The sequence below is a fragment of the Hyla sarda genome, unplaced genomic scaffold (genome assembly GCF_029499605.1).
Source record: "Hyla sarda isolate aHylSar1 unplaced genomic scaffold, aHylSar1.hap1 scaffold_1408, whole genome shotgun sequence".
In the NCBI taxonomy this organism is placed as follows: Eukaryota; Metazoa; Chordata; class Amphibia; order Anura; family Hylidae; genus Hyla; species Hyla sarda.
Window position 1 is genome coordinate 71,304 of NW_026608038.1, and position 16,354 is coordinate 87,657.

The window sequence follows — 16,354 nt, forward strand, 5'->3', positions numbered from 1 at the left end:
GTAGGTCGGGGGGTCACTGTATATATATATATATATATATATATATGGTATGTCGGGGCCATCGTAGGTCGGGGAGGTCACTGTATATATATATGGTATGTCGGGGCCATCGTAGGTCGGGGGGTCACTGTATATAAATGGTATGTTGGGGCCATCGTAGGTCGGGGAGGTCACTGTATATATATGGTATGTCGGGGCCATCATAGGTCGGGAGGTCACTGTATATATATGGTATGTTGGGGCCATCGTAGGTCGGGGGGTCACTGTATATATATGGTATGTCGGGGCCATCGTAGGTCGGGGGGGTCACTGTATATATATGGTATGTCGGGGCCATCGTAGGTCGGGGGGTCACTGTATATATATGGTATGTCGGGGCCATCGTAGGTCGGGGGGTCACTGTATATATATGGTATGTCTGGGCCATCGTAGGTCGGGGGGTCACTGTATATATATATGGTATGTCTGGGCCATCGTAGGTCGGGGGGTCACTGTATATATATATATATATATATATATATATATATATATATATATATATGTATATGTATATGTATATGTATATGTATATGTATATGTATATATATGGTATGTCGGGGCCATTGTAGGTCGGGGGTCACTGTATATATATGGTATGTCGGGGCCATTGTAGGTCGGGGGTCACTGTATATATATGGTATGTCGGGGCCATTGTAGGTCGGGGGTCACTGTATATATATGGTATGTCGGGGCCATTGTAGGTCGGGGGTCACTGTATATATATGGTATGTCGGGGCCATTGTAGGTCGGGGGTCACTGTATATATATGGTATGTCGGGGCCATTGTAGGTCGGGGGTCACTGTATATATATGGTATGTCGGGGCCATTGTAGGTCGGGGGTCACTGTATATATATGGTATGTCGGGGCCATTGTAGGTCGGGGGTCACTGTATATATATGGTATGTCGGGGCCATCGTAGGTCGGGGGGTCACTGTGTATATATTTGTGGTCAGGACTTTGAACCGTGCATGGGCTTACCTGTTATCTCCTGCCAAGGCCACCTGCAAGAAACTAGATTTACCAAGACCTAAACCCAAAACTCTGCTTATAACATAGAACAGCGGTTGAGGTGTGCCTGAAAACCGCGTCGAGGGTCAGCCTATAGAGGGCAAAAATACACCACCAGTTAGGGTAATTAAGTATCATTTATTTATAGTGCCAAAAATTGAAATGCCTCTGCCATTTCCCTTGAGGGATCTGGGACATAAGTGGTATATGCATCAGACCGCCACCTCCCCAACTTCTGGATGACATGTACAGGCACTTTGTGCCTGGAGGCCGCCGATGCTGCTCCTATGCGGAATGAGTGACCTGAGAACTCTCTGGGGTTGTGTCCTAAATTACCAAGCAGCGTGCGGACATGCGATGTGAAAAGAGAAGTGGTAAGAGCACCTCCACCGAAAGGCAACAGTGGCGACTCCGGAGGCTTATCATGGAGGAACTCAACCAGTTGTGCCAACACTGCCACCGGGCACCAGTTATTGCCTGAAGGAAAATACTTAACCACCGCCCCCCACCTACAAGTTTTTGTGACAGTGAAACTTCGAACCAAGAACCCTGCCACCTTAAATGAGCCTTCTGTGGATGTGTCGCTCCCCGCCTGACACATGAAAATTCACCCGGCCGGAGGAAGCCATAGAAGGCTAGATAAATGGCAGATTTGATTATCAGACTGCGCTCGAAGCCAAACGGGTTATTGGCTAATGCGTCAGACATGGCTCGGAACAGCTCGCCGCTGATCGGTTTCCTGAGAGTTGGCGTTGAGGCGCTACGAGCCACCACCCCTCTGAGCGCAGCCTTGACAGCCTGAGATGATAAGATAGATAGCCTGTCTGGGTGGGATAAAGAAATGAAATGTTGAATGCCCGAAAGGTAAGATTTGATAGTGCTATGAGACAGGTGCAGAGAAGAGTGGCAGAAACCGATGAAAGATAGAATGATAGTGGTGTCGTAAGAAAAGGGGATGCTATGCTGCGACAGATATGCCCTGAAGGTGTCGTGTGCCGCATGATAGGCCTTCCTGGTATTGGGGGCTAAGGCGTCCGACATTAACTCCCGGGCCACCTGTGTGTAATGGTTCAGTCCAAGATTAATTGTGCCAGGTAAGGGGGTTGTGTTCCTACTGCGTCTGCTTGCGGAGCCACCTGTGAAAAGAGATGGAAATTAGCCCTGGACAGAGCATCTGCGGCCGTGTTGTCTACCCCCGGTATGTGTCTGGCTACAAAATTGAAGTTGTATTGTAAGGATACCCAGACTAGTCTGCGCATGAATGACATGACAGTAGCATGCCCGGAACTGCCCTTGTTGACTATGGCAACTGTCGCCTGATTGTCACACTGAAACTCCACCGTCTGCCCTGACCATTTGTCGCCCCATGTCACTGCAGCTGCTACAATGGGGAAAACCTCAAAGAGTGCCGAAGTGCTGCTGAAGCCTGCCAGAGCCATTACCTGCTTGGACCATTGGCCCGCCATCCACCTGCTGCCCCACACTGCACCATAACCGATGGAAGATGACGCATCGGTGCAGATCTTGGGGGACAACTCGGAGGCTGGCGGGACAAACATGGCCGTCCCATTCCATTGTGCCATGAACCTATCCCACATGTTCAGGTCAGCCAGGGCTTGGCAATCTAACCAAACCCTACTGTGTTGATGAGGGACACCATGCAGCAAAGACAATATTCTGGATACAAACGCTCTACCCTGCGGGATTGCTCGCATAGCAAATGCCAGCATTCCCAGCAAGCTCTGCAACTCGCCCTTGGTCGTGACCTGGGAGACCGTGTACTTATGAATAGTGTCTCTGATACGGTTGAGTTTGTCAGTGGGCAAGCTGACTTGCATTGCGACTGAATCTAGGATTACTCCCAGAAAGGTGAGACACTTAGTTGGACCGACCGTTTTCTTGGGAGACACTGGCACCCCAATATCAGTGAACAGTTACAGCAATCTGACCAACTGGTCCGGCTCTTACCTCGGGCGACTGAGCAGAAGAAAGTCATCCAAGTAATGGATGACCCGGCTGCATCCAGAGACATTAACCAGCAGCCAGTGCAATGCCTGGGACAGTTGGTCAAACAGCCACGGGCTGCTCTTGCATCCGAACGTCAACTTGGAAGCAAAGTAATATGCCCCTTGCCATTTGAGCCCAAACCATTGCCACTGGTCCCTGTGCAATGGCAGCAACTTGAAGGCGTCAGTGATATCCGCCTTCGCCATCCAAGTCCCTGGGCCGAGCGCCAAGATGACCTGAATAGCCTGGTCTATGGAAGAATAATGCATGCTAAACTCCTCGGATGGAATGAGAGAGTTGATACTGGGAATACGTGACCCATGAGGAGCCGACAAGTCAAATATCAGTCTCTTTTTCCCATTGAACTTGCCTGTTACCACCCCTACCGGACTGACCCTCCAAGACCTGAATGGAGAAACTAACAAGGGGCCAATCATATAACCTTTCATTAGCTCAGCATTTATTAATTCAGTGACAACAGCGGGATCGTTTACGGCAGACAACAGATTGTCGCATTCAAATGTGGCCTGCGGCAGTGTGACCATGCCGGCGTGGAAGCCTCTATCAAAACTATTAATCAACCATTGGACCCAATCTGGGTCCGGGTGACCCGCGAGCAGAGCGGCCAGGACTGGGGTACGTACCCCGCCTAGTCATGCTGGCCCTTTCTGCCTACATGCAGAGCCCGGATGTGCCCTGAAGCAGTAGAAGCAGACGTGTAATAACCTGCAATTGCTGAAGTTGCACGAAGACATGTTATAGTTGTTACAAATTTGTGAGCCTCCGAGGTAGTGTACTGGACGGCCCAACTTATCCACGGCAGGTGCGGACCTGCTGAAACTGTCCGTGGAAGTGGACGGTCTGATAGTGCCCTGCTCGCCCTGTTGAGCCAGCCCTACACACCACGCCGTAGTATGCGTGATTGATTGACAGGCGGCACATGCGGGGAATTTGAGATTTGCGAAGTGGCTGCAGAACATCTGTGAATCTTCGATGCTCCAGTCTGTGAGATACCCATCTTGGCTGAAGGCCGCCGCTGCCATGGCTGAGAAACTTCTATGATAATCGTAGAAATGGGTACCACCGTATTGTAAGCGTATTCCGTAACCCTCAGCAAATACAGGTCGAGCTCCTCTCTGCGCTCCGGCCTGGCTGAGCATATCACCTCCCTGTATTTGCTGAAGGCAATCACAAACTCGTGGATATTTAGCTTCCGTTTCAGCCTGGTGTCCTTACTCTTAAGGACAACAGATAAGTCAGCGCATGCTACCGTTCTAGTGTCCTCAACGTCAAAGGCAGATAGCAACAGGGCCGCCAAATTGATGTCCTTCCCTTCCAGTATGTCTTTCTCAGGGCCGCTGGGACAAAATGGACTGGTGACACCCTTGGTGGCCCAGAGCGCCTACCTGGGTTGCCTACCGGAACAGGGGCAGACATCTGTGTAGGCGTTGGCGCCTGCAATGCTGCTGGAGCTGGAGGCCCCTGAATGCCCCTTCTCTCCAGAGTATCCAGCCTGCCCAACATGGAAGTCATCATTGCATGCAGTTCAGAGAGGGTGGACTGGCTCGAGGTCCCCTCCTGACTGTCGCCAGCCCCCTGATCCGCCATGAGGAGTTTGTACAACTCTGCTTTACGGGCGGTTGCTGGAAATGGAATTGCTCTCTTGCGCAACTCCTCCATCAATTTGGGGATCGTCCAAGCCCTGTAAGCTGCAGAGGAGGGCGTCCCTCGCACGGAGCTTCTAGCTGGTGTATCAGGGATGGACATCGGGTCCTCTATGTCTGACACGTGAGACATGACCTGTCCGGGCCGTAACGGGTGCCGGGGAAACAAAACGGTAATCGTGAGTCACCAGATATGAGAAACGTGTACCCCCCTCGCTGAGTACTGACTGACCTTACCACCACTGTAACACAACAGTAAGACGTCTGAACGAACAGCAAATCGACTGTAACCCTGCAAACAACCGAATACATACTTAATGTTAGCTTACAGCTGCAGACTGCCCGTGAAATGTGGCCGAACCCAAGAGTGCTGACCGTAGTGCCAGTGCGACCCAGAGTACCACCTGAATAGTTTGAAACGAGGCCTGACCGTGTGTCTGACCGAGAATGTGTGCATGACGCGTATAGTCATGAATTATTAAACCGTGAACACATCCTGACTGCGAGTCAAGATTACAGTGTGCACCGTTTCTAACTAACTAGCGATGGCTCTGAAGACGTGTCAGCAACCACCGCAGGCGAGTGGTCACCCTTGAAGAAGAGTCAAGATCGCAGTGACCACTACCCATGTAAACGAAATGCTCTGTATGCGTGACAGTAACCATGACGCCTTGAACCCTATCTGACGTGTCGAGTCAGATATACAGTGATTCAGGGCCTATGTGTAACAGCAGTAGTGCGTAACATTAACTAATGTAACAGGAGTATTTAAGCATTTGATTGAAATGACGTGAACTAGCGTCTGCTAGCGAAAGTGATGACCACCGTGAAACGTGAATAAATAACATGAACAACCGCCGTACGGTTGGTACTGACCGTAGCCGAATTTGCAATGACCAGGAACGTAACGACCACCTAACTGGATACAGCCCACCTAAACTGCAAGAGAAACTAACAGTGTACTAACCATATGGTTTACGCGCCACCTACTACCTCTGACCCCATACATGCTGACCCCCCCTTACCCCCCCCCCCTATGCCTGAAACTACCCCAACCCCACGCTTCTGACCCGTTACCCCGATATGCATGACCACCCCCCCCCCTAAACCGAAGCCACAGTGATATGAATTATCGTATTATAAACTTTACAAGCTGCCCCTTGTCTGCGATAGTGCATGTGTCAGGAACCGTGGCCTGACACCGGTGCACCATGAGCCAGCCCCTATTACTGCATGGTACCAATACTCTCTGTAAGCCTAACATTTCCTCACACACACACACACTTTTTTATTTTTTTTTTTTCAGCGCCACCTGCTGGCCATCCGTGGAGCTATACCGTCGGCTCACTGGCATGTTGTGACTCCGCCCGTTCAGAGCCCGTGTTGCACGTGAGACGCCGGCACAGGGAGACCCACGTGGGTCGCGTCTCCCCGCGCTTGCCATGCCGCCAGCTGCCGCTGGACCCAGAGACCGTGTACACTGCGGCCAGCCCGGGCATGCGCTGCACCGACGGACCGCCGCCTACATAACACGCTGGGTGCCGGAGCCTGCCCGCCAAACGAGGGGAGCAATAGCAACAGACCAGGGCCCCAGTAAAGAAACCTGCCGGTCACCCGGCACTTACCTGCACCACCACACACCTGACCCAGCGTACGCAACGAAAGAACCCCCGCAATTTCGCCAACCCAGCATACGCCCAGAGGGAGGGGCCGATGGATGTTAAATAGCCAAAGCCCCTCCCACAAATTCAGCCTGATAGGCTTCCCACATATGGTATGTCGGGGCCATCGTAGGTCGGGGGTCACTGTATATATATATGGTATGTCGGGGCCATCGTAGGTCGGGGGGTCACTGTATATATATGGTATGTCGGGGCCATCGTAGGTCGGTTGTCACTGTATATATATGGTATGTCGGGGCCATGGTAGGTCGGGGGTCACTGTATATATATGGTATGTCGGGGCCATGGTAGGTCGGGGGGTCACTGTATATATATGGTATGTCGGGGCCATCGTACGTCGGGGGGGTCACTGTATATATATATATATGGTATGTCGGGGCCATCGTAGGTCGGGAGGTCACTGTATACATATATGGTATGTCGGGCCACCGTACGTCGGGGGGTCACTGTATATATATGGTATGTCGGGGCCATCGTAGGTCGGGGGTCACTGTATATATATATATGGTATGTAGGGGCCATTGTAGGTCGGGGGTCACTGTATATATATATATATATGGTATGTCGGGGCCATCATAGGTCGGGGGGTCACTGTATATATATGGTATGTCGGGGCCATCGTAGGTCGGGGGTCACTGTATATATATATGGTATGTCGGGGCCATTGTAGGTCGGGGGGTCACTGTATATATATGGTATGTCGGGGCCATCGTAGGTCGGGGGTCACTGTATATATATATGGTATGTCGGGGCCATTGTACGTCGGGGGGTCACTGTATATTTATGGTATGTCGAGGCCATCGTAGGTCGGGGGGGTCACTGTATATATATGGTATGTCGGGGCCATTGTAGGTCGGGGGGTCACTGTATATATATGGTATGTCAGGGCCATCGTACGTCGGGGGGGTCACTGTGTATATATATGGTATGTCGGGGCCATCGTAGGTCGGGGGTCACTGTATATATATGGTATGTCGGGGCCATCGTAGGTCAGGGGGGTCACTGTATATATATGGTATGTCGGGGCCATCGTAGGTCAGGGGGGGTCACTGTATATATATGGTATGTCGGGGCCATCGTAGGTCGGGGGGTCACTGTATATATATATGGTATGTCGGGGCCATTGTAGGTCGGGGGTCACTGTATATATATATGGTATGTCGGGGCCATGGTAGGTCGGGGGTCACTGTATATATATGGTATGTCGGGGCCATCGTAGGTCGGGGGGTCACTGTATATATATATGGTATGTCGGGGCCATTGTAGGTCGGGGGTCACTGTATATATATGGTATGTCGGGGCCATGGTAGGTCGGGGGTCACTGTATATATATGGTATGTCGGGGCCATCGTAGGTCGGGGGGTCAATGTATATATATGGTATGTCGGGGCCATCGTAGGTTGGGGGGGGTCACTATATATATATGGTATGTCGGGGCCATCGTAGGTCAGGGGGTCACTGTATATATATGGTATGTCGGGGCCATCATAGGTCGGGGGGTCACTGTGTATATATGGTTTGTCGGGGCCATCGGGGGTCACTGTGTATATATGGTATGTCAGGGCCATCGTAGGTCGGGGGGTCAGTGTATATATATATATATGGTATGTCAGGGCCATCGTAGGTCGGGGGGTCAGTGTATATATATATGGTATGTCGGGGCCATCGTAGGTCGGGGGGTCACTGTATATATATGGTATGTCGGGGCCATCGTAGGTTGGGGGGGTCACTGTATATATATGGTATGTCGGGGCCATCGTAGGTCGGGGGGTCACTGTATATATATATGGTATGTCGGGGCCATCGTATGTCGGGGGTCACTGTGTGTGTATATATATATATATATATATATATATATATATATATATATATATATATATATATATATATATATATATATAGTAGAATAAAGTGTCCCGCAGCACTCCAGTAGTGATCAAAATAGGTTTATTACCTCAAGGTAAGATACAACGTTTTGACCGTCACCACGGTCTTTTTCAAGCATAAGCAAGTGACACACTCCTCCCATATTTATATGGGGTACAATATCAAAAGGTGATTGTGCTCAATAAAGAAAAAACATGCAATACAATGGATACTGTGACAATTGTTAAGAAAAAGAACATAATGATACATGAAGAAAATGCATACTTTTGACAAGACAGTGTAATTAGTGCTGTACAGTATATACAATCTGACATACATCGCATCATGTGTAAGTGACAATTAGTGTACAGGTGTGTGGACATTAAAAAGTAATCAGGGTAACATGCCACGAGGTCAAACACTCACCCATCTGTGGTAATGGCGGCCATTCCCTGACGCCGTGTGTGCACACGGCTCTAGGGAATTCCGCAGACCTGCCGGAGTACAGCCAATCGCAAGGGGGCGTCGCGCGTTGCTAAGCAACGACTGTAGCTCGCGGTCCGCGCACACTCACTGTGCTTCCGGATGCCGCGGGCGCCATGACACTTCAGGGAAAGAAGCGTCCTGTTTGGCGCATGCGTATAGATGTGTGCAGTTGTCAATGAAGCTATGTGTAGTGCGGGCAAGGTACCCGCACTTGATCTGTCAATACATATGTAATATAATCATGTGGATAAATGTATATAAATGACTACGGAAGATGAGAAATGTGTATTGGTGTGGTGAAAACAGGAGTGTATGTAGAGAATAATAGGTGTGTGAGTGAGTAACGGGAGATGGATGTGCATGAATGAATGGATCCTAAGTGTATAAGGAAAAAAATGGGGAATTGCAAATAAATGAGAAAAAGAGAGAATAAGAATGTAAAGGGTGTATGGGTATACATATGTAGGTGTGAGGGTGGTGGCAAAGTGTGGCTGTGAAGGCAAGTTGTGTGGAGCAACTGTATGGTATATAGTATATACATAGGAACATGATTTTGTACATGCACGTATGTATACACATGTATCACTGTATAGCTGTGTTTGTCAGTTGATCTGGCTCACATAAAGGTGTGTATAGAGGAAAAATACAAAAAACGTAGATGAGAGCAATTTCATTCTTGGTTGGCTGCACTCGGGTGGTAAGGGTCTAGAACTGGTAGAGTGATCAGATAGATGATGGTCAGTGGTGTTTGATCGACGTGTCCCCTGATCATCTGCATAAAAACAAAGCAAGAATAATTAGCATGTTGAAAGAAGAACACGGTATATAGTTGATCATTTAGGATTCATATACAGTGAATGATGAGTTGGTATACTGCTCAGTGTGTGTGTCACAATTTATATATACAATCAAGTTCAACTGGCAGGTCAAGTCATCGGGATAATTTGTAGATACCTGTGGTTACAGTGAAGTCTACGTTAAGTCCATGGGGGCGTAATGTGCCCAACTCATGGATCCAACGTAGTTCGCACCTTTTGAGTATGCTAACTCGGTCGCCGCCCTTTTTAGATATGGGAACATGATCTAGCAAGGTAAATCTGAGGTCATTTTCATGATGTCCAAATTCCGTAAAGTGTTTAGCTACGGGTAGGTCCAGGCGCTTCTTACGGATTGAGTACCTGTGTTGGTTGAACCTCGTTCGGAACTCCAATGTGGTTTCGCCTACATATAGCAGTTGGCAAGGGCATGTGAGAGCATACACCACAAATTCAGATGTACAGGTCAGGTACCATCTTATCCTGTATTGTCTGTTCGTGGTAGGATGTTTAAAATGTGGGCCCTTGTCCATGCGGGTGCAGTTAATGCAGTTCCGACATGGGTAGCTGCCTTTATTTTGTACAGTGAGGTATCTTTGTTGGCCCCCTAAACTTGTAGAGACATCTGTTTTCACAAGTTTGTCTCTCAAGTTCGGGGGGCGCCGGTAAGCCATAATGGGGTTGTTTTGGAATTCCTCTACCTGTGGAAAACTGTCTCGGAGAATATGCCAGTGTCGTTTGATAATTCTGGCAATTGTTGTGGATCTGTCACAGTATGTTGACACAAAACTAATGCGTTTGTTGGATTGGGCTACTTTTGTCTGGTGCAATAGTGACTGTCGTCTGAGAGTAAGTGTCTCCTGTTTACTTCTCTCAACCAGTGATTTGGGATATCCCCTCTGTATGAAATTCTTGGCCATTTTGTCGAGTGCAGGTTCTACCCTTTCGTCAAGGCTAACTATCCGTCGTGCTCTGAGCATCTGGCTTTTGGGTAGGGATCTAACCATGGGGCGAGGATGGTGACTGTTATAGCGTAGCATGGAGTTGCTATCAGTGGGCTTGGTGTAAAGGTCAGTATGTAGTTTACCATTTTGTGAGATGACTAATGTGTCTAAGAACTGGACTGATTCTGTAGAATGAGTAAGAGTGAATTTTATGTGGTCATTTATGTTGTTGAGGAATGTCAGAAATTCGTGTAGTTGAATGGCCGTGCCTGTCCAGACGAGGAAGATATCATCTATGTATCGCCACCATGCCAGTACGTGACTGGCATGGTGGGATACATAGACAGACCCCTCCTCGATCTCTGTCATGACCAAATTGGCGTAGCTGGGCGCCACGTTGGTCCCCATAGCAGTCCCAGCTGTTTGTAGGTAAAATTTGTCATTGAATAGAAAGTAATTGCATTGTAGGACTAGTTCAAGAAGTTGGATAATGAATGAAGTTTGCACAGGAGAAAAATCTGTAGAGATCGTTCTGCGAATGGTCTGAATGCCTAGCTCGTGTGGGATTGAGGTGTATAGACTGGTGACATCTAGGGATGCCAATATACTGTTCTTTGGAAGTGTGACTTGTTCGATTTTTTTGAGGAAGTCCGAGGTGTCTTGGATGTAGGATTTGGCCCTGTGTACATAAGGACGCAGTATTTGGTCCAAAAATACGGATATATGGCTCGTGAGTGAGTCTCTCCCGGAGACAATTGGTCTCCCGGGAGGGTTCACCAAATCTTTATGTACCTTGGGCAGGAAATATATCATGGGTGTTGAAGGACACAGGACAGTCAAAAAATTGAAGAGAGGGCGGTCAATGATCTCCATAGTCAGGGCATCTACCAAAACTATATTGATCTTTCTTTGTATGTCAAATTTAGGGTCTTTGTTCAGTAATGTATATGTAGAGGCATCCCCCAATTGTCTCATAGCCTCAGCAATGTATTTTGAGCGGTCCATGATCACAACCGATCCCCCTTTGTCAGCGGGTTTTATGATCAGGCTGTGATCATGGACCAAATCATTGATTGCTCTCAATTGTGTCTGTGAAATGTTGTGAGCTGCACTAACACTTCCAGAGGTGCGCAGTTTGTCAGTATCATTTTTAACAAGAGTACAAAATGTATCGATGGCAGGTACGTGTACCTGTGGAGAAAAATTGCTGGGCACACTAATGTCATAGTTACAGGCACGAAATTGTACATTATTAATATTGGTGTCAACATTAGACGAACTAGAATTGTTCATAAACCACATTTTAAGTTTCAATTTTCTGAAGAACTGAATAAAGTCCAATTCAAGCTGAAACCAATTAGTATGGTTAATAGGACAAAAGTTCAAGCCCCTAGCAAGTAATAAACATTGTGAATCAGATAAAGGGGTAGAAGATATATTTACCACTATTTTTTTGGTGGTTTGGTCTTCAACTGTGTCGTCCTCACGCCCCGGCTTCTGGTTCTTGAGGGATCGTTTCCATTTATGACCTCCCCTTCTGGTGGGTCGCTGGTATGAGTCTGGCGTGCCCCTAAAAAATCCTGGGGGGCAGTAGGTGAACTGGATGCTGGTTCAGTAGGACGAGCGTTCTGGCGTGAGGTCCCCGGTTGGTCCTTCAAACGTCTTGTCCTCCTGGTGTTGGTGGACAAGTCGCCCCAATTGTATATGCGGCCATTTTGGTAGTCTTGCACATCACGGTACCATTTGTGACGTTTGATGTTTTCTTGTTCTGTTTTGAGTTTTGCCAAGAAGGAAGATTGTTTGGAACATAATTTAGTGTAATCATCGCTAGACAGTATTGTTTCCAAGGTAGATTCCAGTGTCTTTACTTTGTCACTTGTAGCAGCAATGTCTCTTTGAAGAAATTCAATGTTCAAAATAATCACGTCGGCAGCGTATTTGTTAGCTATATGTTCAAACTTGGTGTGGAAATCCTTGTCCCCTTTGTATGCGTTGTCCGGTGGGACCACCCGCATACCTCTGGGGATCCGCTGGGACTTGTAGTACTCACTTAATGTAGAGAGGTGAAGTTTCAAAGATAATAGTCTCTTAGTCTCTGTTTCGTATTGCCTCTGGAGATCCAGGGCTGAGGGAGCATGTAGGAAAGAAGCGTCCTCATCCACAGCTCCAATGATCCTGCCGATCTCACTCTCAGTATAAGCAAATACCTGAGGCTCTGGAGAGGCATGTGAAGAAGTTGAATGTTCCATCCTTGTCCTTTGGAGAGGAGTCCAGATGGATATGGGGTGCAGGCTCCAAGACCCCTTCGATATATCCAGATAGCAAGGAGGAGCAGCACACCAGGAATGCAAAGGTGTAGTGGGTGCAAGCGGGCCCAATCGCAGCCCGGGTCACTGGCAGCAGCAGTGTAGTATAGTAGAATAAAGTGTCCCGCAGCACTCCAGTAGTGAACAAAATAGGTTTATTACCTCAAGGTAAGATACAACGTTTCGACCGTCACCACGGTCTTTTTCAAGCATAAGCAAGTGACACACTCCTCCCATATTTATATGGGGTACAATATCAAAAGGTGATTGTGCTCAATAAAGAAAAAACATGCAATACAATGGATACTGTGACAATTGTTAAGAAAAAGAACATAATGATACATGAAGAAAATGCATACTTTTGACAAGACAGTGTAATTAGTGCTGTACAGTATATACAATCTGACATACATCGCATCATGTGTAAGTGACAATTAGTGTACAGGTGTGTGGACATTAAAAAGTAATCAGGGTAACATGCCACGAGGTCAAACACTCACCCATCTGTGGTAATGGCGGCCATTCCCTGACGCCGTGTGTGCACACGGCTCTAGGGAATTCCGCAGACCTGCCGGAGTACAGCCAATCGCAAGGGGGCGTCGCGCGTTGCTAAGCAACGACTGTAGCTCGCGGTCCGCGCACACTCACTGTGCTTCCGGATGCCGCGGGCGCCATGACACTTCAGGGAAAGAAGCGTCCTGTTTGGCGCATGCGTATAGATGTGTGCAGTTGTCAATGAAGCTATGTGTAGTGCGGGCAAGGTACCCGCACTTGATCTGTCAATACATATGTAATATAATCATGTGGATAAATGTATATAAATGACTACGGAAGATGAGAAATGTGTATTGGTGTGGTGAAAACAGGAGTGTATGTAGAGAATAATAGGTGTGTGAGTGAGTAACGGGAGATGGATGTGCATGAATGAATGGATCCTAAGTGTATAAGGAAAAAAATGGGGAATTGCAAATAAATGAGAAAAAGAGAGAATAAGAATGTAAAGGGTGTATGGGTATACATATGTAGGTGTGAGGGTGGTGGCAAAGTGTGGCTGTGAAGGCAAGTTGTGTGGAGCAACTGTATGGTATATAGTATATACATAGGAACATGATTTTGTACATGCACGTATGTATACACATGTATCACTGTATAGCTGTGTTTGTCAGTTGATCTGGCTCACATAAAGGTGTGTATAGAGGAAAAATACAAAAAACGTAGATGAGAGCAATTTCATTCTTGGTTGGCTGCACTCGGGTGGTAAGGGTCTAGAACTGGTAGAGTGATCAGATAGATGATGGTCAGTGGTGTTTGATCGACGTGTCCCCTGATCATCTGCATAAAAACAAAGCAAGAACCAAAAAAATAGTGATGATCAGGGGACACGTCGATCAAACACCACTGACCATCATCTATCTGATCACTCTACCAGTTCTAGACCCTTACCACCCGAGTGCAGCCAACCAAGAATGAAATTGCTCTCATCTACGTTTTTTGTATTTTTCCTCTATACACACCTTTATGTGAGCCAGATCAACTGACAAACACAGCTATACAGTGATACATGTGTATACATACGTGCATGTACAAAATCATGTTCCTATGTATATACTATATACCATACAGTTGCTCCACACAACTTGCCTTCACAGCCACACCTTGCCACCACCCTCACACCTACATATGTATACCCATACACCCTTTACATTCTTATTCTTTCTTTTTCTCATTTATTTGCAATTCCCCATCTTTTCCTTATACACTTAGGATCCATTCATTCATGCACATCCATCTCCCGTTATTCACTCACACACCTATTATTCTCTACATACACTCCTGTTTTCACCACACCAATACACATTTCTCATCTTCCGTAGTCATTTATATACATTTATCCACATGATTATATTACATATGTATTGACAGATCAAGTGCGGGTACCTTGCCCGCACTACACATAGCTTCATTGACAACTGCACACATCTATACGCATGCGCCAAACAGGACGCTTCTTTCCCTGAAGTGTCATGGCGCCCGCGGCATCCGGAAGCACAGTGAGTGTGCGCGGACCGCGAGCTACAGTCGTTGCTTAGCAACGCGCGACGCCCCCTTGCGATTGGCTGTACTCCGGCAGGTCTGCGGAATTCCCTAGAGCCGTGTGCACACACGGCGTCAGGGAATGGCCGCCATTACCACAGATGGGTGAGTGTTTGACCTCGTGGCATGTTACCCTGATTACTTTTTAATGTTCACACACCTGTACACTAATTGTCACTTACACATGATGCGATGTATGTCAGATTGTATATACTGTACAGCACTAATTACACTGTCTTGTCAAAAGTATGCATTTTCTTCATGTATCATTATGTTCTTTTTCTTAACAATTGTCACAGTATCCATTGTATTGCATGTTTTTTCTTTATTGAGCACAATCACCTTTTGATATTGTACCCCATATAAATATGGGAGGAGTGTGTCACTTGCTTATGCTTGAAAAAGACCGTGGTGACGGTCGAAACGTTGTATCTTACCTTGAGGTAATAAACCTATTTTGATCACTACTGGAGTGCTGCGGGACACTTTATTCTACTATACTACACTGCTGCTGCCAGTGACCCGGGCTGCGATTGGGCCCGCTTGCACCCGCTACACCTTTGCATTCCTGGTGTGCTGCTCCTCCTTGCTATCTGGATATATATATATATATATATATATGGTATGTCAGGGCCATCGTAGGTCGGGGGTCACTGTATATATATATGGTATGTCGGGGCCATCGTAGGTCGGGGGGGTCACTGTATATATATATATATGGTATGTCGGGGCCATCGTAGGTCGGGGGGGTCACTGTATATATATATATATGGTATGTCGGGGCCATCGTAGGTCGGGGGTCACTGTATATATATATGGTATGTCGGGGCCATCGTAGGTCGGGGGGGTCACTGTATATATATATATATATGGTATGTCGGGGCCATCGTAGGTCGGGGGGTCACTGTATATATATATATGGTATGTCGGGGCCATCGTAGGTCGGGGGGTCACTGTATATATATATATATATATATATATATATATGGTATGTCGGTGCCATCGTAGGTCGGGGGTCACTGTATATATATCGTATGTCGGGGCCATCGTAGGTCGGGGGGTCACTGTATATATATGGTATGTCGGGGCCATCATAGGTTGGGGGGTTCACTGTATATATATGGTATGTCGGGGCCATCGTAGGTCGGGGGGTCACTGTATATATATGGTATGTCGGGGCCATCGTAGGTCGGGGGGGGGTCACTGTATATATATATATGGTATGCCGGGGCCATTGTAGGTCGGGGGGTCACTGTATATATATATATATGGTATGTCGGGGCCATCGTAGGTCGGGGGGGGGGGGTCACTGTATATATATATATATATATGGTATGCCGGGGCCATTGTAGGTCGGGAGGTCACTGTATATATATGGTATGTCGGGGCCATCGTAGGTCGGGGGGGTCACTGTATATATATGGTATGTCGGGGCCATCGT

The 16,354-nt window shown here is 47.5% G+C and overlaps 1 protein-coding gene across 1 annotated transcript; it reads right to left on the reverse strand.

Moving 5' to 3' along the window:
- Window positions 1-9,252: 9,252 nt before the first annotated feature.
- Window positions 9,253-12,880, reverse strand: LOC130306862 (uncharacterized). The gene is made up of 2 exons (XM_056552143.1): window positions 11,957-12,880; window positions 9,253-9,526 (listed from the first exon to the last, which is right to left on the reverse strand). Exon 1 carries the CDS (start codon window positions 12,760-12,762, stop codon window positions 11,959-11,961), a length of 804 nt encoding a protein of 267 aa, XP_056408118.1. The 5' UTR covers window positions 12,763-12,880; the 3' UTR covers window positions 9,253-9,526; window positions 11,957-11,958.
- Window positions 12,881-16,354: the final 3,474 nt, after the last annotated feature.